The 21479-nt window shown below is 47.3% G+C and overlaps 1 protein-coding gene across 1 annotated transcript in view; it reads right to left on the reverse strand.

Moving 5' to 3' along the window:
- Positions 1-21479, reverse strand: part of CAMKK1 (calcium/calmodulin dependent protein kinase kinase 1) — a 54680-nt gene that overhangs the window by 14761 nt on the left and 18440 nt on the right. Inside the window, exons 6-11 of the mRNA XM_038759316.1 lie at positions 18863-18899; positions 16271-16292; positions 12664-12752; positions 10996-11195; positions 6122-6175; positions 39-112 (exon numbers count right to left, since the gene is read on the reverse strand). Of these exons, the coding sequence (XP_038615244.1) occupies positions 39-112; positions 6122-6175; positions 10996-11195; positions 12664-12752; positions 16271-16292; positions 18863-18899 (476 nt within the window). The remainder of the gene's footprint in view (positions 1-38; positions 113-6121; positions 6176-10995; positions 11196-12663; positions 12753-16270; positions 16293-18862; positions 18900-21479) is intronic.

Genomic DNA, 21479 nt, shown 5'->3' on the forward strand with positions numbered 1-21479 from the left:
TCCAAACCATAGCCAAACTGGGGGAGCGGGCCACTTACTGGGCTGGGAACGCCACCGCGTCGTTCTTAATCTTCTTGTGGAGGGCCAGGATGGACTCGTCCAGGAAGGGGCACTGCGGGCAGACGGACAGATCGATCAATCAATCAATCAATCGTATTGATTGAGCCCTTACTGTGTGCAAAGCACTGTTCTAAGCGTCCCCTCCCCACAGCACTTGTATATATTATAATAATGATAATGGGACAGATCAATCACTCAATCAATCAATCGTATTGATTGAGCGCTTACTGTGTGCAAAGCACTGTTCTAAGCGTCCCCTCCCCACAGCACTTGTATATATAATAATAATGGGACAGATCAATCACTCAATCAATCAATCGTATTGATTGAGCCCTTACTGTGTGCAAAGCACTGTTCTAAGCGTCCCCTCCCCACAGCACTTGTATATATAATAATAATGATAATGGGACAGATCAATCACTCAATCAATCGTATTGATTGAGCCCTTACTGTGTGCAAAGCACTGTTCTAAGCGTCCCCTCCCCACAGCACTTGTATATGTAATAATAATAATAATAATAATGGTGGCATTTATTAAGCTCTTACTATGTGCAAAGCACTGTTCTAAGCGTCCCCTCCCCACAGCACTTGTATATGTAATAATAATAATAATAATGATGGTGGCATTTATTAAGCTCTTACTATGTGCAAAGCACTGTTCTAAGCATCCCCTCCCCACAGCACTTGTATATGTAATAATAATAATAATAATGGTGGCATTTATTAAGCTCTTATTATGTGCAAAGCACCGTTCTAAGCGTCCCCCCCCCGCAGCACTTGTATATGTAATAATAATGGTGGCATTTATTCAGCGTTTACTATGTGCAAAGCACCGTTCTAAGCGTCCCCTCCCCACAGCACTTGTATGTGTAATAATAATAATAATAATGGTGGCATTTATTAAGCGCTTACTCTGTGCAAAGCACTGTTCTAAGCGTCCCCTCCCCGCAGCACTTGTATATATAATAATAATGATAATGGGACAGATCAATCACTCAATCAATCGTATTGATTGAGCCCTTACTGTGTGCAAAGCACTGTTCTAAGCGTCCCCTCCCCGCAGCACTGGTATATATAATAATAATAATGGTGGCATTTATTCAGCTCTTACTATGTGCAAAGCACTGTTCTAAGCGTCCCCTCCCCACAGCACTTGTATATGTAATAATAATAATAATAATTGTGGCATTTATTAAGCGCTTACTATGTGCAAAGCACTATTCTAAGCGTCCCCTCCCCACAGCACTTGTATATATAATAATAATGATAATGGGACAGATCAATCACTCAATCAATCAATCGTATTGATTGAGCGCTTACTGTGTGCAAAGCACTGTTCTAAGCATCCCCTCCCCACAGCACTTGTATATATAATAATAATAATGGTGGCATTTATTAAGCGCTTACTATGTGCAAAGCACTGTTCTAAGCGTCCCCTCCCCACAGCACTTGTATATGTAATAATAATAATAATGGTGGCATTTATTAAGCTCTTACTATGTGCGTACATTTCTATCCTATTTATTTATTTTATTTTGTTGGTATGTTTGGTTTTGTTCTCTGTCTCTGTCTCCCCCGTTTAGACTGTGAGCCCACTGTTGGGTTGGGACCGTCTCTATATGTTGCCAACTTGTACTTCCCAAGCGCTTAGTACAGTGCTCTGCACATAGTAAGCGCTCAATAAATACGATTGATTGATTGACTGATTGATTATATGCAAAGCACTGTTCTAAGCATCCCCTCCCCACAGCACTTGTATATTTAATAATAATAATAATGGTGGCATTTATTAAGCTCTTACTATGTGCAAAGCACTGTTCTAAGCGTCCCCTCCCCACAGCACTTGTATATATAATAATAATAATAATGGTGGCATTTATTAAGCTCTTACTATGTGCAAAGCACTGTTCTAAGCGACCCCTCCCCGCAGCACTTGTATATGTAATAGTAATAATAATAATGGTGGCATTTATTAAGCTCTTACTATGTGCAAAGCACTGTTCTAAGCGTCCCCTCCCTGCAGCACTTGTATATAATAATAATAATAATAATGATGGCATTTATTAAGCGCTTACTATGTGCAAAGCACTGTTCTAAGCGCTGGGGTAGATACAAGCTAATCAAGTTGTCCCACGTGGGGCTCACAGACTTAATCCCCATTTTCCAGATGAGGTAACTGAAGCACAGAGAAGTGAAGTGACTTGCCCAAAGTCACACAGCTGACAAGTGGCGGAGCCGGGATTAGAACCCACAACCTCTGACTCCAAAGCCCAGGCTCTTTCCACTGAGCCACGCTGCTTCTCTAGTATATGTAATAGTAATAATAATAATGGTGGCATTTATTCAGCTCTTACTATGTGCAAAGCACTGTTCTAAGCGTCCCCTCCCCACAGCACTTGTATGTGTAATAATAATAATAATAATGGTGGCATTTATTAAGCGCTTACTATGTGCAAAGCACTGTTCTAAGCATCCCCTCCCCGCAGCACTTGTATATGTAAAATAATAATAATAATGGTGGCATTTATTAAGCGCTCACTATGTGCAAAGCACTGTTCTAAGCGTCCCCTCCCCACAGCACTTGTATATATAATAATAATAATAATGGTGGCATTTATTAAGCACTTACTATGTGCAAAGCACTGTTCTAAGCGTCCCCTCCCCACAGCACTTGTATGTGTAATAATAATAATAATAATGGTGGCATTTATTAAGCGCTTACTCTGTGCAAAGCACTGTTCTAAGCGTCCCCTCCCCACAGCACTTGTATATGTAATAATAATAATAATAATGATGGTGGCATTTATTAAGCTCTTACTATGTGCAAAGCACTGTTCTAAGCATCCCCTCCCCACAGCACTTGTATATGTAATAATAATAATAATAATGGTGGCATTTATTAAGCTCTTACTATGTGCAAAGCACTGTTCTAAGCGTCCCCTCCCCACAGCACTTGTATATATAACAATAATAATAATGGTGGCATTTATTAAGCGCTTACTATGTGCAAAGCACTGTCCTAAGCGCTGGGGAGGCTGCCAGGTGGTCAGGTTGCCCCACGGGGGGCTCACAGTCTTCACCCCCATTTTACAGGGAACTGAGGCCCAGAGAAGTGAAGTGACTTGCCCGAAGTCACACAGCTGACGTGGCTCAGTGGAAAGAGCCCGGCTTTGGAGTCAGAGGTCGTGGGTTCAAATCCCGGCTCTGCCACTTGTCAGCTGGGTGACTTTGGGCACGTCACTTCGCTTCTCACCTGTATATATGTATATATGGTTGTACATATTTATTACTCTATTTATTTATTTATTTATTTATTTTACTTGTACATTTCTATCCTACTTATTTTATTTTGTTGGTATGTTTGGTTCTGTTCTCTGTCTCCCCCTTTTAGACTGTGAGCCCACTGTTGGGTAGGGACTGTCTCTATGTGATGCCAATTTGTACTTCCCAAGCGCTTAGTACAGTGCTCTGCACATAGTAAGCGCTCAATAAATACGATTGATTGATTGATTGATTGATTGATTGATTCTCTGGGCCTCAGTTACGTCATCTGGAAAATGGGGATTAAAACGGTGAGCTCCCCGTGGGACAACCTGATCACCTTGCAACCTCCCCAGCGCTTAGAACAGTGCTTTGCACATAGTAAGCGCTTAGCAAATACCATTATTATTATTATTATAACTGGTGGAGCCGGGATTTGAACCCATGACCACTGACTCCAAAGCCCGTGCTATTTTCACTGAGCCATGCTGCTTCTCATATATATATATATGCATACATATATATGTATATATATTTGTACACATATATATGTATATATATTTGTACACACATATATATGTATATATATTTGTACAGATTTATTACTCTATTTTACTTGTACCTATTTACTATTCTATTATTTTGCTTATTTTGTTAATGATGTGCATCATTATATGCATATATATATGTATACATATATATGTATATATATTTGTACAGATTTATTACATTATTTATTTTACTTGTACACATTTACTATTCTATTTATTTTGTTAATGATGTGCACAGAGCTTTAATTCTATTTGTTCTGACGACTCTGACACCCGTCCACATGTTTTGTTTGGTTGTCTGTCTCCCCATTCTCGACTGTGAGCCCGTTGTTGGGTAGGGACCGTCTCTAGATGTTGCCGACTTGGGCTTCCCAAGTGCTCAGTACAGTGCTCTGCGCACAGTAAGCGCTCAATAAATACAATTGAATGAATGAATGAATGGACAATATAACAGACACATTCCCTGCCCACAGTGAGCTTATAGTCTAGAGGGGGAGGCAGACATTAATATAAATAAATAACACAGAGGCAGACAACACAAAATGTAGCCCGGACTAATGGAAAGCCCCCCGGCGCTGGGAGCCAGAGGTCTTGGGTTCTAATCCCAGTTCCACCACTGCCTGTTCGCTGCTCGGTTCCTCAGTTTCCTCATTTGAAAAATGGGGATTCAAACCCCCGTTCTCCCTCCCCTTAGGCTGTGAGTACATGGGCCAGGGACTGGGTCCGACCTGATGATCTTATACCTACCCTGGCGCTCAGTCCATTCATTCATTCATTCATTCAATCGTATTTATTGAGCGCTTACTGTGTGCAGAGCACTGGACTAAGCGCTTGAGCCCACTGTTGGGTAGGGACTGTCTCTATATGTTGCCAATTTGTACTTCCCATTCGCTTAGTACAGTGCTCTGCACATAGTAAGCGCTCAATAAATACGATTGATGATGATGATGACAAGTTGGCAACATCTAGAGACGGTCCCTACCCAACAGTGGGCTCACAGTCTAGAAGGGGGAGACAGGGAACAAAACAAACCATATTAACAGAATGAAATAAATAGAATAAATATGTACAAGTAAAATAAATAAATAGAGTAATAAATACGCACAAACATATATACATATATATACACATACACACACATATATGCATATATATGCACATGTACATATACATATATACACTATATATGTATATATATTATATATACATGTATATATGCATATATATGCATGTATATATGTACGTATATACACGTATATATACTCATGTATATACACATACACATATATGTATATATATACATGTATATACACGTATATATACTCATGTATATACATATACACACATATATGTATATATATACATATATACACACATACATATGCATATCTATACATGCATATATATAGGTGTGTGTGTGTGTGTATGTGTGTATATATATATATATATATATATATATACATATATATATAGTCCAGTGCTTGGCACTTTGTAGATGCTTAACAAATACCAGTTATAATAATAATAATAATAATGGCATTTGTTAAGCGCTTACTATGTGCAAAGCACTGTTCTAAGTGCTGAGGGGGGGATACAAGGTGATCAGGTTGTCCCACGGGGGGCTCCCAGTCTTCACCCCCATTTTCCAGATGAGGGAGCTGAGGCCCAGAGAAGTGAAGTATATATGTATATATGTTTGTACATATTTTTTTACTCTATTTATTTATTTAATTTATTTGTACATATCTATTCTATTTATTTTATTTTGTTAGTATGTTTGGTCTCTGTCTCCCCCTTTTAGACTGTGAGCCCACTGTTGGGCAGGGACTGTCTCTATATGTTGCCAATTTGTACTTCCCAAGCGCTTAGTACAGTGCTCTGCACATAGTAAGTGCTCAATAAATACGATTGATGATGATGATGAAGTGACTTGCCCCACGTCCCCCGGCTGACAACCGGCGGAGCCGGGATTTGAACGCATGACCTCTGACTCCAAAGCCCGCAATCTTTCCACTGAGCCATGCTGCTTCTCTGATTATGGTTAAAATGCAAACGAGAGAAGGGTGTGAGCCTCCTCCGGTGCGGGAATTTCATCTGGGACGGGCTGATGGGGGGCAGGAAGGTGGAAAGGGGGAAAGGGGGACGGTTTGGAGGGGCCGCCCTTCGACTTTCCGGGAGCGAGGCCTTCTCCGAGCGGGAGGCCGCGCGGGCTGGGCCCAGCCATGACGGGTGGCCGCTCGCATGCTCACCTTTCCGTACACGAAGCAGTACAGGGTGATGCCCACGGCCCACACATCAAGTGCCTGGAAGAGAAAATAATGTCGTTACCAGGCCGGGCCCCACCGACGACCCTCGGCCTCCCCCAAGCCCCCAAACCTGGAATCTAGAACTCACAAACACACACACACACACACAACAACTCTCCCCCTTCTAGACTGGTTGGGTAGGGACTGTCTCTCTCTGTTGCCAACTTGTAGTTCCCAAGTGCTTAGTACAGTGCTCTGCACGCGGTAATAATAATAATAATGATGGCATTGATTAAGCGCTTGCTATGTGCAAAGCGCTGTTCTAAGCGCTGGGGAGGTTCCTTCCTCTCCCCCTCATCCCCCTCTCCATCCCCCCCATCTTACCTCCTTCCCTTCCCCACAGCACCTGTATATATGGATATATGTTTGTACATATTTTTTTACTCTATTTATTTATTTATTTTATTTGTACATATCTATTCTATTTATTTTATTTTGTTAGTATGTTTGGTTTTGTTCTCTGTCTGCCCCTTTTAGACTGTGAGCCCACTGTTGGGTAGGGACTGTCTCTAGATGTTGCCAATTTGTACTTCCCAAGCGCTTAGTACAGTGCTCTGCACATAGTAAGCGCTCAATAAATACGATTGATGATGATGATGATGCAAGGTGATCAGGTTGTCCCACGGGGGGCTCAAAGGCTTCATCCCCATTTGACAGGTGAGGTAACTGAGGCCCAGAGAAGGGAAGTGACTTGCCCAAAGTCACACAGCAGACACGTGGTGGAACCAGAATTCGAACCCATGACCTCTGACTCCCAAGCCCGGGCTCTTTCCACTGAGCCACGCTGCCTCTCAGAGAAGTGCCAAACTGCACTTTCCAAGTGCTTAGTACAGTGCTCTGCATGCAGTAATAATAATAATAATAATAATGATGGCATTAAGCGCTTGCTATGTGCAAAGCGCTGTTCTAAGCGCTGGGGAGGATACAAGGTAATCAGGTTGTCCCACGGGGGGGCTCACAGTCTTAATCCTCATTTTCCAGATGAGGGAACTGAGGCCCAGAGAAGTGAAGTGACTTGCCCAAAGTCACCCAGCTGACAAGTGGTGGAGCCGGGATTTGAACCCATGGCCTCTGACTCCAAAGCCCGGGCTCTTTCCACTGAGCCACGCTAAAATACGACTGAATGAATGGACTGTGAGCCCACTGTTGGGGAGGGACCGTCTCTATACGTTGCCAACTTGTAGTTCCCAAGTGCTTAGTCCAGTGCTCTGCACACAGTAAGCGCTCAATAAATACGACTGAATGAATGAATGAATGAACTCTTGAAGCTAAGCTTGCTGTGGGCAACGAACATGCCTATCAACTCATTTTTTAATAATAATAATGATAGCATTTTTTAAGCGCTTACTATGTGCAAAGCACTGTTCTAAGCGCTGAGGAGGTTACAAGGTGATCAGGTTGTCCCGCTGGGGCTCACAGTTTTAATCCCCATTTTCCAGATGAGATAACTGAGGCCCAGAGAAGTTAAGTGACTGGCCCAAAGTCACACAGCTGGCAATTGATGGAGCCGGGATTTGAACCCATGACCTCTGACTCCAAAGCCCGGGCTCTTTCCATTGAGCCACCTGTTTCTCAAAAAAATAATAATGGCATTTATTAAGCGCTTACTATGTGCAAAGCACTGTTCTAAGCGCTGGGGAGGTTACAAAGTGATCAGGTTGTCCCACGGGGGGCTCACAGTCTTAATCCCCATTTTACAGATGAGGTAACTGAGGCCCAGAGAAGTGAAGTGACTTGCCCAAAGTCACACAGCTGACAATTGGCAGAGCTGGGACTCGAACCCATGACCTCCGAATCCAAAGCCCAGGCTCTTTCCACTGAGCTACGCTGCTTCTCTCCCAAGCCCTTAGTACAGTGCTCTGCCCACAGGAAGCACTCAAAAAATGCAATTAACTGACTGAGCAGCAGCATCTATTAATTAATTAATGACGGCATTTATTAAGCGCTTACTATGTGCAAATCACTGGTCTAAGCGCTGCAGGGATACAAGGTGATGAGGTTGTCCCACGTGGGGCTCACAGTCTTCATCCCCACTTTACAGATGAGGTCACTGAGGCCCAGAGAAGTGAAGTGAGCAGCGTGGCTCAGTGGAAAGAGCCCGGGCTTTGGAGTCGGAGGTCCTGGGTTCAAATTCCGCTCTGCCAACTGCCTGCTGTGTGACTTTGGGCAAGTCACTTGGGCAAGTCTCCCCCTTCTAGACTGTGAACCCGCCGTTGGGTAGGGACCGTCTCTATATGTTGCCGACTTGGACTTCCCAAGCGCTTAGTCCAGTGCTCTGCACACAGTAAGCACTCAATAAATATGATTGAATGAATTATTTACTCTATTTATTTATTTTACTTGTACATATTTACTATTCTTTGTTAATGATGCGCATCTAGCTTTAATTCTATCTGTTCTGACGACTTGACACCCGTCCACAGGTTTTGTTTTGTCGTCTGTCTCCCCCTTCTAGACTGGGAGCCCGTTGTTGGGTAGGGACCGTCTCTATATGTTGCCGACTTGGACTTCCCAAGCGCTTAGTACAGTGCCCTGCACACAGTAAGCGCTCAATAAATACGACTGAATGAATGGTTTTTATTGAGTTGCCAACTTGTGCTTCCCAAGCGCTTAGTACAGTGCTCTGCACACAGTAAGCGCTCAATAAATACGATTGATGATGATGATGATGATGATTGAGTGCTTACTATGTGCAGAGAGCTTGGGAGAGTCCAATAGAACAATATAACAGACCCATTCTTTGTTTGTAACCACCCCAGTGGTTAGTACAGCGCCTGGCACATCGTAAGCGCCTAACAAATACCACGATTATTATTATTATTCTTAAGCAATTTTCAGGTGTGCACAGTTGGGAAGGATCACATTCATTCATCTCTCTTTAGCCACACTTTCACACCGAGAAGCAGCGTGGCTTAGTGGAAAGAGCCCGGGCTTGGGAGTCGGAGGTCCTGCGTTCGAATCCCGACTCCGCCACTTGCCAACCGGGTGACTTTGGGCAAGTCACTTCCCTTCTCTGTCCCTCAGTTCCCTCATCTGGAAAAATGGGGATGAAGACTGTGAGCCTGCCGTGGGCCAACCTGATCACCTTGTAACCTCCCCAGCGCTTAGAACAGTGCTTGGCGCATAGTAAGCGCTTAATAAATGCCTTTATCATCATCATCATCATCATCCCCTGCCCATCGCCCAAGGGGAGGCGGCTAAAGTGTCGGTGTTCTGGCTAAAGTGCCCCCACCCCCCCGCCTCACCCCACCGTCGGTTGGCCGGATCCGAGGCCATCGCAGCGTGGTTCAGCGGAAAGAGCCCGGGCTTTGGAGTCGGAGGTCGTGGGTTCAAATCCCAGCTCCACCACTTGTCAGCTGGGTGATGATGATGTTGGCATTTGTTAAGCGCTTACTATGTGCAAAGCACTGTTCTAAGCGCTGGGGAGGTTACAAGGTGATCAGGTTGCCCCTCATGGGGCTCACAGTCTTCATCCCCATTTTACAGATGAGGGAACTGAGGCCCAGAGAAGTGAAGTGACTTGCCCAAAGTCACACAGCTGACAAGTGGCAGAGCCTGGATTTGAACCCATGACCTCTGGGTGACTTTAGGCAAGTCAGTTCACTTCTCTGGGCCTCAGTTCCCTCATCAGTCAAATGGGGATGAAGACTGGGAGCCCCACGTGGGACAATCTGATTACCTTGTATCTCCCCCAGCGCTTAGAACAGTGCTGGGCACATAGTAAGCGCTTACCAAATACCAACGTTATTATTATTATTATTATTATTATTATTATTATTATTATTATCGCGGGGCCCGACTGGCAAGGGGGGAAAGCAGGACTCCAACAGTTCGTTTCTGCTTGGGAACGAGAGGGGCTTGGGGGAAAAGGGATGTTGGGATTAACTGTGGGACCCCACTCGCCGGGAGAGCTCTTAGGCATTTCCAGGCCTGGAATGCCCCCAATCCCTCTGCCCATCTCTTCCTCCCTTCAAGGCCCTGCTGAGAGCTTACCTCCTCCAGGAGGCCTTCCCAGACTGAGCCCCTTCCTTCCTCTCCCTCTCGTCCCCCTCTCCGTCCCCCCATCTTACCTCCTTCCCTCCCCACAGCACCTGGATATATGTATATATGTTTGTACAGATTTATTACTCTATTTATTTTACTTGTACATATCTATCCTATTTATTTTATTTTGTTAGTAGGTTTGCTTTTGTTCTCCGTCTCCCCCTTTTAGACTGTGAGCCCACTGTCGGGTAGGGACTGTCTCTCTATGTTGCCAATTTGTACTTCCCAAGCGCTTAGTACAGTGCTCTGCACATAGTAAGCGCTCAATAAATACGATTGATGATGATGATGATGATGATGATTACCTTGTATCTCCCCTAGAACAGTGCTGGGCACATAGTAAGCGCTTAACAAATACCAACATTATTATTATTATTATTATTATCGCGGGCCCGACTGGCAAAGGGGGAAAGCAGGACTCAAGCGCTTAGTCCAGTGCTCTGCACACAGTAAGCGCTCAATAAATACGATTGATGATGATGACTCCAACGGTTCGTTTCTGCTCGGGGACGAGAGGGGCTTGGGGGAAAGGGGATGTTGGGATTAACTTTTAGACTGTGAGCCCACTGTTGGGTAGGGACTGTCTCTATGTGTTGCCAATTTGTACTTCCCAAGCGCTTAGTCCAGTGCTCTGCACATAGTAAGCGCTCAATAAATACGATTGATTGATTAACTGTGGGACCCCACTCCCGACCACCGGCCGCCGGGAGAGCTCTTAGGCATCTCCAGGCCCCAACCGCCGGCCCCCCGCCTCCAGCCGAGGGGGTCCCCACCTTCCCGCTGAAGCTCTTCCGCTTTTCCGAAATGGCCTCGGGGGCGATGAAGGCCGGGGTGCCCACGGTGCTGGACAGCTGGGCGTCGCTGCCCTCGAACTGGTTGCTGACGCCGAAGTCGGCGATCTTCACGCGGTCGTCGTCGCCCAGGAGGAGGTTGGAGGGCTTGATGTCCCGGTGGATGATTTTCTGGTAGTGCACTGGGCAGCGCCGAGGGAGGGCAGACGGGGGGCTTGACCTCTGTTCCGCCTCTGCCCTCCCACCGCCAAACCAGGGCCCACAGTTCTGGTCTCCCTTAGGGAAGGCTTCCCGGACCGCGTGTTTAGGAATTTCCGGATGGCTGAGTCTAATGGTTCCCGACTCCAGGCCAGCCACTGGGATTAGTCAGGGGTGGGGAGGGATAGGGCGGGGAAGCAGTGATCGTCCGGGCCTTTGGGAGAGCGAGGGATCCCGGCGAGGTCTTGGGAGTATGCGCGTGGAAAACCCGGGGTTCCCCAACACGCACGCCTCCAAGTTCCAGGCCAGCACGGGGGAGCGGCAGGGAATCTGTGGAGGTGGTGGAGACGGGCTTCAACGAGCAAACGGGCCACGAAGCCTCCGTCTCGGCCGTTCTCAGCCCTGACTGGAAGCTCTCTGGTCCCGTCAGAGGATTCTTTGTCCAGAAACGCTCTGGGCATGTTACTCCCCTCCTCAAAGATCTCCAGTGGCTACCAATCCATCTGCGCATCAGGCAGAAACTCCTCACCCTGGGCTTCAAGGCTGTCCATCCCCTCGCCCCCTCCTACCTCACCTCCCTTCTCTCCTTCTCCAGCCCAGCCCGCACCCTCCGCTCCTCTGCCGCTAATCTCCTCACCGTACCTCGTTCTTGCCTGTCCCGCCATCGACCCCCGGCCCACGTCATCCCCCGGGCCTGGAATGCCCCCAATCGATCTGCGCACCAGGCAGAAACTCCTCACCCTGGGCTTCAAGGCTGTCCATCCATCCCCTCGCCCCCTCCTACCTCACCTCCCTTCTCTCCTTCTCCAGCCCAGCCCGCACCCTCCGCTCCTCGGCCGCTAATCTCCTCACCGTACCTCGTTCTCGCCTGTCCCGCCATCGATCCCCGGCCCACGTCCTCCCCCGGGCTTGGAAAGCCCCCAATCCCTCTGCCCATCCGCCAAGCTCGCTCTCTTCCTCCCTTCAAGGCCCTGCTGAGAACTCACCTCCTCCAGGAGGCCTTCCCACACTGAGCCCCTTCCTTCCTCTCCCCCTCATCCCCCTCTCCATCCCATCTTACCTCCTTCCCTTCCCCACAGCACCTGTATATATGCATATATGTTTGTACATATTTATTACTCTATTTATTTAACTTGTACATATCTATTCTATTTATTTTATTTTGTTAGTATGTTTGGTTTTGTTCTCCATCTCCCCCTTTTAGACTGTGAGCCCCCTGTTGGGTAGGGACTGTCTCTATATGTTGCCAACTTGGACTTCCCAAGTGCTTAGTACAGTGCTCTGCACACAGTAAGTGCTCAATAAATACGATTGATTGATTGATTTGAAAAGAATCCCCTCCCCGGGCCCACCCTCCCACCACCACCCGGGGCCTCGTCGGACACGAGCCGCCCCGGACCGGCCCGTCCCGTGACCCATGGCAGTGGACGTCACCCCGGGCCCGGCACTCACGGTACTCCAGGCCCAGGACGATGTCGCGGAGATACTGCCGGGCCTGTTCCTCGGAGAACGGCTGCTCGCTGGGCACTTCCATGACGGGGCTGGAAGGAGAGAGACGCGTATCTACTGGTTTTAGACTGTGAGCCCACTGTTGGGTAGGGACTGTCTCTATATGTTGCCAACTTGCACTTCCCAAGCGCTTAGTACAGTGCTCTGCACACAGTAAGCGCTCAATAAATACCACTGATTGATTGATTGATTGGTTGGTTTATAGTAATCTGTCATTTAATAATAATCATGGGATTTGTCCCTTCTAGACTGTGAGCCCACTGTTGGGTAGGGACCGTCTCTATATGTTGCCAACTTGTACTTCCCAAGCACTTAGTACAGCGCTCTGCACACAGTAAGTGCTCAATAAATACAATTGATTAAGTGCTTACTATGTGCAAAGCACTGTTCTAAGCGCTGGGGGGGGATACAAGGTGATCAGGTTGTCCCACGTGGGGCTCCCAGTCTTAATCCCCATTTTACAGATGAGGTCACTGAGGCTCAGAGAAGTTAAGGGACTTGCCCAAGGTCACACAGCAGACATGTGGTGGAGCCGGGATTTTATTGGTTTTTATTAACCTGTCTCCCCCTCTAGACTGCAACCTTATTGTGGACAGGAAACACATCTGTGTTAACATGTTGGGTTTTGTTCTCTGTCTCCCCCTTCTAGACTGTGAGCCCGCTGATGGGTAGGGATCGTCTCTATATGTTGCCATCTTGTACTTCCCAAGTGCTTAGTACAGTGCTCTGCACACAGTAAGTGCTCAATAAATACAAATGACTGATTGATTGATTTGTTCTGTTGCTACACTGTACTCTCCTAAGCGCTTAGTACAGTGGCCTGTGCACAGTAAGCACTCAGTGAATAATAATAATAATAATAATAATAATAATAATAATAATGATAATAATAATAATGTTGGTATTTGTTAAGCGCTCACTATATGCAAAGCACTGTTCTAAGCGCTGGGGTAGATACAAGGTAATCAGGTTGTCCCACAAGGGGCTCACAGTCTTCATCCCCATTTGACAGATGAGGGAACCGAGGCCCAGAGAAGTGAAGTGACTTGCCCAAAGTCACACAGCGGACAATTGTTGGAGCCGGGATTTGAACCCTTATCTGTGTTAATATGTTTGGTTTTGTTCTCTGTCTCCCCCTTCTAGACTGTGAGCCCGCTGATGGGTAGGGATTGTCTCTATATGTTGCCATCTTGGACTTCCCAAGCGCTTAGTACAGTGCTCTGCACACTGTAAGCGCTCAATAAATACGAATGACTGATTGATTGATTGATCTGTTCTGTTGCTACACTGTACTCTCCCAAGCACTTAGTACAGTGGCCTGTGCACAGTAAGCACTCAGTGAATAATAATAATAATAATGTTGGTATTTGTTAAGCGCTTACTATGTGCAAAGCACTGCTCGAAGCGCTGGGGTAGATACAAGGTAATCAGGTTGTCCCACGAGGGGCTCACAGTCTTCATCCCCATTTGACAGATGAGGGAACTGAGGCCCAGAGAAGTGAAGTGACTTGCCCAAAGTCACCCAGCTGACAAGGGGCGGAGGCGGGATTTGAACCCACGACCTCTGACTCCAAAGCCCGGGCTCTTCCCACTGAGCCACAGCTGATTGACTGAGAGGCCGAGAGGCCCTTTCCCCGGCTCCGCGGACCCCACCTCAAACCCTCCAGCTCCCCAGATCTGTGAGATTCCCAGGACGTGCCGGCTTCAAAATCCCGCTGAAGTCCCACCTCCTCCAGAGAGCTTAAAAAATCCGGAAAGACTGTGAGCCCACTGTTGGGTAGGGACTGTCTCTATATGTTGCCAATTTGTACTTCCCAAGCGCTTAGTACAGTGCCCTGCACATAGTAAGCGCTCAATAAATACGATTGATGATGATGATGATGATGATGAATCCCAGCACCTCAACGTCCACCCCGAGTCCTTGGGTGTCTGCCCAAACTCCGGCTAGTTCAGCCTTGCGCTGGCCCCCGGCCCGGCTTCCTAATATTAATCCCGGCACTCATCCTCTCCCGCCTTTATTGGAGAAGCAGCGTGGCTCAGTGGAAAGAGCCCGGGCTTTGGAGTCAGAGGTCACGGGTTCAAATCCCAGCTCTGCCAATCGTCCGCTGTGTGACTTTGGGCCAGTCGCTTAACTTCTCTGTGCCTCCGTTCCCTCATCTGTAAAATGGGGATGTGAGCCCCATGTGGGACAATCCGATCACCTTGTATCTTCCCCAGGGCTTAGAACAGTGCTTTGCACATAGTAAGCGCTTAACAAATGCCATCATTATTATTATGGAAGCAGCGTGGCTCAGTAGAAAGAGCCCGGGCTTTGGAGTCAGAGGTCAGGGGTTCGAATCCCGGCTCCGCCAATTCTCAGCTGTGTGACTTTGGGCAAGTCGCTTCACTTCTCTGGGCCTCAGGTCCCTCATCTGTAAAATGGGGATTTAGACTGCGAGCCCCCCGTGGGACACCCTGATCACCTTGTAACCTCTCCAGCGCTTAGAACAGTGCTTTGCACATAGTAAGCGCTTAACAAATGCCATCATTATTATTATGGAAGCAGCGTGGCTCAGTGGAAAGAGCCCGGGCTTTGGAGTCAGAGGTCAGGGGTTCGAATCCCGGCTCCGCCAATTCTCAGCTGTGTGACTTTGGGCAAGTCGCTTCACTTCTCTGGGCCTCAGGTCCCTCATCTGTAAAATGGGGATTTAGACTGCGAGCCCCCCGTGGGACACCCTGATCACCTTGTAACCTCTCCAGCGCTTAGAACAGTGCTTTGCACATAGTAAGCTCTTAATAAATGCCATTATTATTATTATTATTATTATTATTATTATTATCATTGCAGCATCAGCCTCCCTGCTGACCTCCCTGCCTCCCCTCTCTCCCCCACTCCAGTCCACACTTCACTCTGCTGCCCTGATCATTTTTTTTTTCTACAAAGCCGCAAGAAGCAGCGCGGCTCAGCGGAAAGAGCCCGGGCTTGGGAGTCGGAGGTGGTGGGTTCGAATCCCGACTCCTCCACTTGTCAGCTGGGTGGCTTTGGGCAAGTCGCTTCACTCCTCTGGGCCTCAGTTCCCTCATCTGGAAAGTGGGGGTTAAGACCGTGAGCCCCACGTGGGACAACCTGATCGCCTTGCATCCCCCCCCAGTGCTTAGAACAGTGCTTCGCACATAGTAAGCGCTTAAAAATACCAATATTATTATTATTATTATTATGGCTCAGTGGAAAGAGCCCGGGCTTTGGAGTCAGAGGTCACGGGTTCAAATCCCGACTCCTCCACTTAGCTGTGTGACCTTGGGCAAGTCACTTCACTTCTCTGGGCCTCAGTTCCCTCATCTGGAAAGTGAGGGTTAAGACTGGGAGCCCCATGTGGGACACCCTGATCACCTTGTATTCCCCCAGCGCTTAGAGCAGTGCTTGGCACATAGTAAGCGCTTAACAAATACTATCATTATTATTATTATTATTATTAATACGATTGAAGAAATGAACGCCACCCCGACCGTAGCTCCAGTGGACACGGGACCAGGCGCGTCCCTCTCCCCGGGCCGGCCCCGTGAGACTCACCCCTGGCGCAGCAGGTCAAACACTGAAAAGGAAACAAAAGCGGGGTAAGGGGCGGAATTGTGTCTATTACAGTGCATCGTCTCAGAGACGACACATTCTCAAATGCTCAGTATACAGTGCCCTGAACGTACTGACCGCCTCGCTCCCTTTAGTCATTCCCCCGTCCCAGCCCCGTCCGTATCTGTCATTTATCTGTCTCCCCCTCTAGATGGTAAGACCTTGTGGGCAGTAAATGTGTCTGCTTATTGTCCCATTGTACTCTCCCAAGTGCTCAGTACAGTGCTCGGCACACAGTAGACGCCCAATAAATACAAATGACTGACAATGAGCGCCAACACAGTGCCTGGTACACAACAGGCTCCCAGTACAGCCCAGCGCGTAACAAACAACCAAACAATGGGAAACAATAGATTCGCATACAGTGCCCTGCACACGGTGGGAGCCCGATATACAACCCCGCGTACAAGTGCCCAGTCAGTGCTCTGCGCATAATAGACGTCAAGTATTATTTGTGCGTATTTATTTTGTTAATATGTTTTGTTTTGTTGCCTGTCTCCCCCTTCTAGACCGTGAGCCCGCTGTTGGGTAGGGACCGTCTCTGTGTGCTGCCGACTTGGACTTCCCAAGCGCTCAGTACAGTGCTGTGCACGCAGTAAACGCTCAATAAATACGATTGAATGAATGAATGAATGAAAGTACAGTTTTCTGCAACTAGTAGGTGTTCATCTCAGTGCCCTCAGCCAGTACCCTGGGGGCAAGCTGGATCCCCATGCTCATCTCTCCTGTCGTGGGTTCAAATCCCAGCTCCGCCAATTGTCAGCTGGGTGACTTATATGTTGCCAACTTGTAGTTCCCAAGCGCTTAGTACAGTGCTCTGCACACAGTAAGCGCTCAATAAATACGATTGATGGATTGATTGACTTTGGGCAAGTCACTTCACTTCTCTGGGCCTCAGTGACCCCAGCTGTCCAATGGGGATGAAGACTGTGAGCCCCCCGTTGGCCAACCTGATCACCCTGTAACCTCCCCGGCGCTTAGAACAGTGCTTTGCACATAGTAAGCGCTTAATAAATCCCATTATTATTATTATTATTATTATCTCTCTCCTCTGTGCCCCGGGGCTGATCGAACCCCAGCCCTGTTGGCAGGAGCCCCAGAGGGGCATGTCTGTGACAAATGAAATTTATTCATTCATTCAATCGTATTTATTGAGCGCTTACTGTGTGCAGAGCACTGCACTAATCAATCAATTGTATTTATTGAGCGCTTACCGTGTGCAGAGCACTGTACTAATCAATCAATCAATCAATCGTATTTATTGAGCGCTTACTGTGTGCAGAGCACTGTACTAATCAATCAATCAATCAATTGTATTTATTGAGCGCTTACTGTGTGCAGAGCACTGTACTAATCAATCAATCAGTCATATTTATTGAGCACTTACTGTGTGCAAAGCACTGTACTATTCAATCGTATTTATTGAGCGCTTACTGTGTGCAGAGCACTGTACTAATCAATCAATCAGTGGTACTTATTGAGCGCTGACTGTGTGCAGAGCACTGTACTAATCAATCAATCAATCAGTCGTATTTATTGAGCGCTTACTGTGTGCAGAGCACTGTACTAATCAATCAATCAGTCGTACTTATTGAGCGCTTACTGTGTGCAGAGCACTGTACTAATCAATCAATCAGTCGTATTTATTGAGCGCTTACTGTGTGCAGAGCACTGTACTTATCAATCAATCGTATTTATTGAGCGCTTACTGTGTGCAGAGCACTGTACTAATCAATTAATCGTATTTATTGAGCGCTTACTGTGTGCAGAGCACTGTACTTATCAATCAATCAATTGTATTTATTGAGCGCTTACTGTGTGCAGAGCACTGTACTAATCAATCAATCGTATTTATTGAGCGCTTACTGTGTGCAGAGCACTGTACTAATCAATCAGTCGTATTTATTGAGCGCTTACTGTGTGCAGAGCACTGTACTAATCAACCAATCGTATTTATTGAGCGCTTACTGTGTGCAGAGCACTGTACTAATCAAGCAATCAATCGTATTTATTGAGCGCTTACTGTGTGCAGAGCACTGTACTAATCAACCAATCGTATTTATTGAGCGCTTACTGTGTGCAGAGCACTGTACTAATCAACCAATCGTATTTATTGAGCGCTTACTGTGTGCAGAGCACTGTACTAATCAAGCAATCAATCGTATTTATTGAGCGCTTACTGTGTACTAATCAATCAATCAATCGTATTTATTGAGCGCTTACTGTGTGCAGGGCACTGTACTAATCAATCAATCAATCGTATTTATTGAGCGCTTACTGTGTGCAGAGCACTGTACTAATCAACCAGTCGTATTTATTGAGCCCTTACTGTGTGCAGAGCACTGGACTGAGCGCTTGGGAAGTCCAAGTTGGCAACATATAGAGACGGTCCCGACCCAACAGCGGGCCCGCAGTCTAGTCTACTGACCGCTGACTACGTTAATAGCGATTAAATAGAAATAGAAATGCTACTGGGGGTGCGAGGGGGAGCTCACAGTAGGGACCCCACACGACGGAGCGAGCGGCGAGACCCACCCAAGTAGAGGTTATCTTCTGCCGGGTCGTCTAGAACCTGGTCCAGGGGAAGGGCGGGGGCGTCCAGCAAGGAGGAGAGAAGGAGACACACAAACACACAAAGACACAAACACGTAACAACAAGAGAGAGCGTGTGAACCGCCTTCATTTCATCACACATCCGCCCCCAACCTGCTTCCCGCACCAAGATCCGTCCCTGACGGACGGCCAGCGGGGCCAGTTGGGGTCAGGGGGCAAAGGTCACGGTTGCCCAGTGCCAGGCGGACGGGTCAGGTTGAGGCTTTGTTTGAAAAACATTTAAACATCCGAAAACCGCAAGCATCCCTGATAACATTTTGTATCTCCCACCGGGAGCAAATTTCCCATTCAGCTGCTAATTCTAGGAGGGGCGGGTGAAACGCTTTATATAATGTACAGAGGGACGACACCCCCTTCACGAATCCAAACCATCTGGGGCTATAAACGAAGCAGCGTGATTTTCTGAAGTTGCTTCTGAATACGATGGATGTGTTGAGTGGCTTGAAAAAATATATATGTTTATAAATCCAGAGAGACATCAAGCATACATTCTGGCAGGAATAGGCTGAGACGATTTCCTCTTCACACACAAAGACACAAACATGTAACAACAAGAGAGAGCGTGTGAACCGCCTTCATTTCATCACTGCTCTACACATCCCCCCCCAACCTGCTTCCCGCACCAAGATCCGTGCGGGTCAGCGGGGCCAGTTGGGGTCAGGGGGCAAAGGTCACGGTTGCCCAGTGCCAGGCGGACGGGTCAGGTTGAGGCTTTGTTTGAAAAACATTTAAACATCCGAAAACCGCAAGCATCCTTGATAACATTTTGTATCTCCCACCGGGAGCAAATTTCACATTCAACTGCTAATTCTAGGAGGGTCGGGTGAAACGCTTTATATAATGCACAGAGGGACGACACCCCCTTCACGAATCCAAACCATCTGGGGCTATAAACGAAGCAGCGTGATTTTCTGAAGTTGCTTCTGAATACGATGGATGTGTTGAGTAGCTTGAAAAAATATATATGTTTATAAATCCAGAGAGACATCAAGCATACATTCTGGCAGGAATAGGCTGAGACGATTTCCTCTTCACACACAAAGACACAAACACGTAACAACAAGAGAGAGCGCGTGAACCGCCTTCATTTCATCACTGCTCTACACATCCGCCCCCAACCTGCTTCCCGCACCAAGATCCGTGCGGGTCAGCGGGGCCAGTTGGGGTCAGGGGGCAAAGGTCACGGTTGCCCAGTGCCAGGCGGACGGGTCAGGTTGAGGCTTTGTTTGAAAAACATTTAAACATCCGAAAACCGCAAGCATCCCTGATAACATTTTGTATCTCCCACCGGGAGCAAATTTCACATTCAGCTGCTAATTCTAGGAGGGGCGGGTGAAACGCTTTATATAATGCACAGAGGGACGACACCCCCTTCACGAATCCAAACCATCTGGGGCTATAAACGAAGCAGCGTGATTTTCTGAAGTTGCTTCTGAATACGATGGATGTGTTGAGTGGCTTGAAAAAATATATACGTTTATGTTTATAAATCCAGAGAGACATCAAGCATACATTCTGGCAGGAATAGGCTGAGACGATTTCCTCTTGTCAGTGAAAAATACAGTTCCTGGCCATTTTTCTTTTCCCTGAAGTACTAGCTGCCTAATCATCATCATCATCATCAATCGTATTTATTGAGCGCTTACTATGTGCAGAGCACTGTACTAAGCGCTTGGGAAGTACAAATTGGCAACATACAGAGACATGAAGGATGAATGGGTGACCTCTCTCTTGCTCCTCACATCTAGGTCTTCACTCCCTGACGTCGGACAGAGTCCCCCGTGATTGTTAGATTGTCTCTAGATGTTGCCAATTTGTACTTCCCAAGCGCTTAGTCCAGTGCTCTGCACACAGTAAGCGCTCAATAAATACGATTGATGATGATGATGAGGCTGGGTGGCTGCCTGACCGGCTCGACGGGTGCCTCGGTTGCCTGGGGGATGCTGAAGCCCCTCGGCCCCGTGGCCCCGGGGTCTTCCGGGGACCCAACTGGCCGGCCACTTTGCGGCCGGCCCCGAGGAAAGGCAAGGGGGGCCGCGAGTCATATGGGGGTGGGAAGGGAGGAATCAATCAATCAGTCGTATTTATTGAGCGCTTACTGTGTGCAGAGCATCATCATCATCAATCCGTATTTATTGAGCGCTTACTATGTGCAGAGCACTGGACTAAGCACTTGGGAAGTCCAAATTGGCAACATCTAGAGACAGTCCCTACCCGACAATGAGCTCACAGTCTAAAAGGGGGAGACGGAGAACAAAACCAAACGTACCAACAAAATAAAATAAATAGAATAGCTATGTACAAGTAAAATAGAGTAATAAATATGTACAAGCATATATACAGGTGCTGTGGGGAAGGGAAGGAGGCAAGATGGGGGGGATGGAGAGGGGGATGAGGGGGGGAGGAAGGAAGGGGCTGAGTGTGGGAAGGCCTCCTGGAGGAGGTGAGCTCTCAGTAGGGCCTTGAAGGGAGGAAGAGAGCTAGCTTGGCGGATGGGCAGAGGGATTGGGGGCATTCCAGGCCCGGGGGATGACGTGGG

Source organism: Tachyglossus aculeatus, chromosome 17 (assembly GCF_015852505.1).
Source record: "Tachyglossus aculeatus isolate mTacAcu1 chromosome 17, mTacAcu1.pri, whole genome shotgun sequence".
Classification (NCBI taxonomy): Eukaryota; Metazoa; Chordata; class Mammalia; order Monotremata; family Tachyglossidae; genus Tachyglossus; species Tachyglossus aculeatus.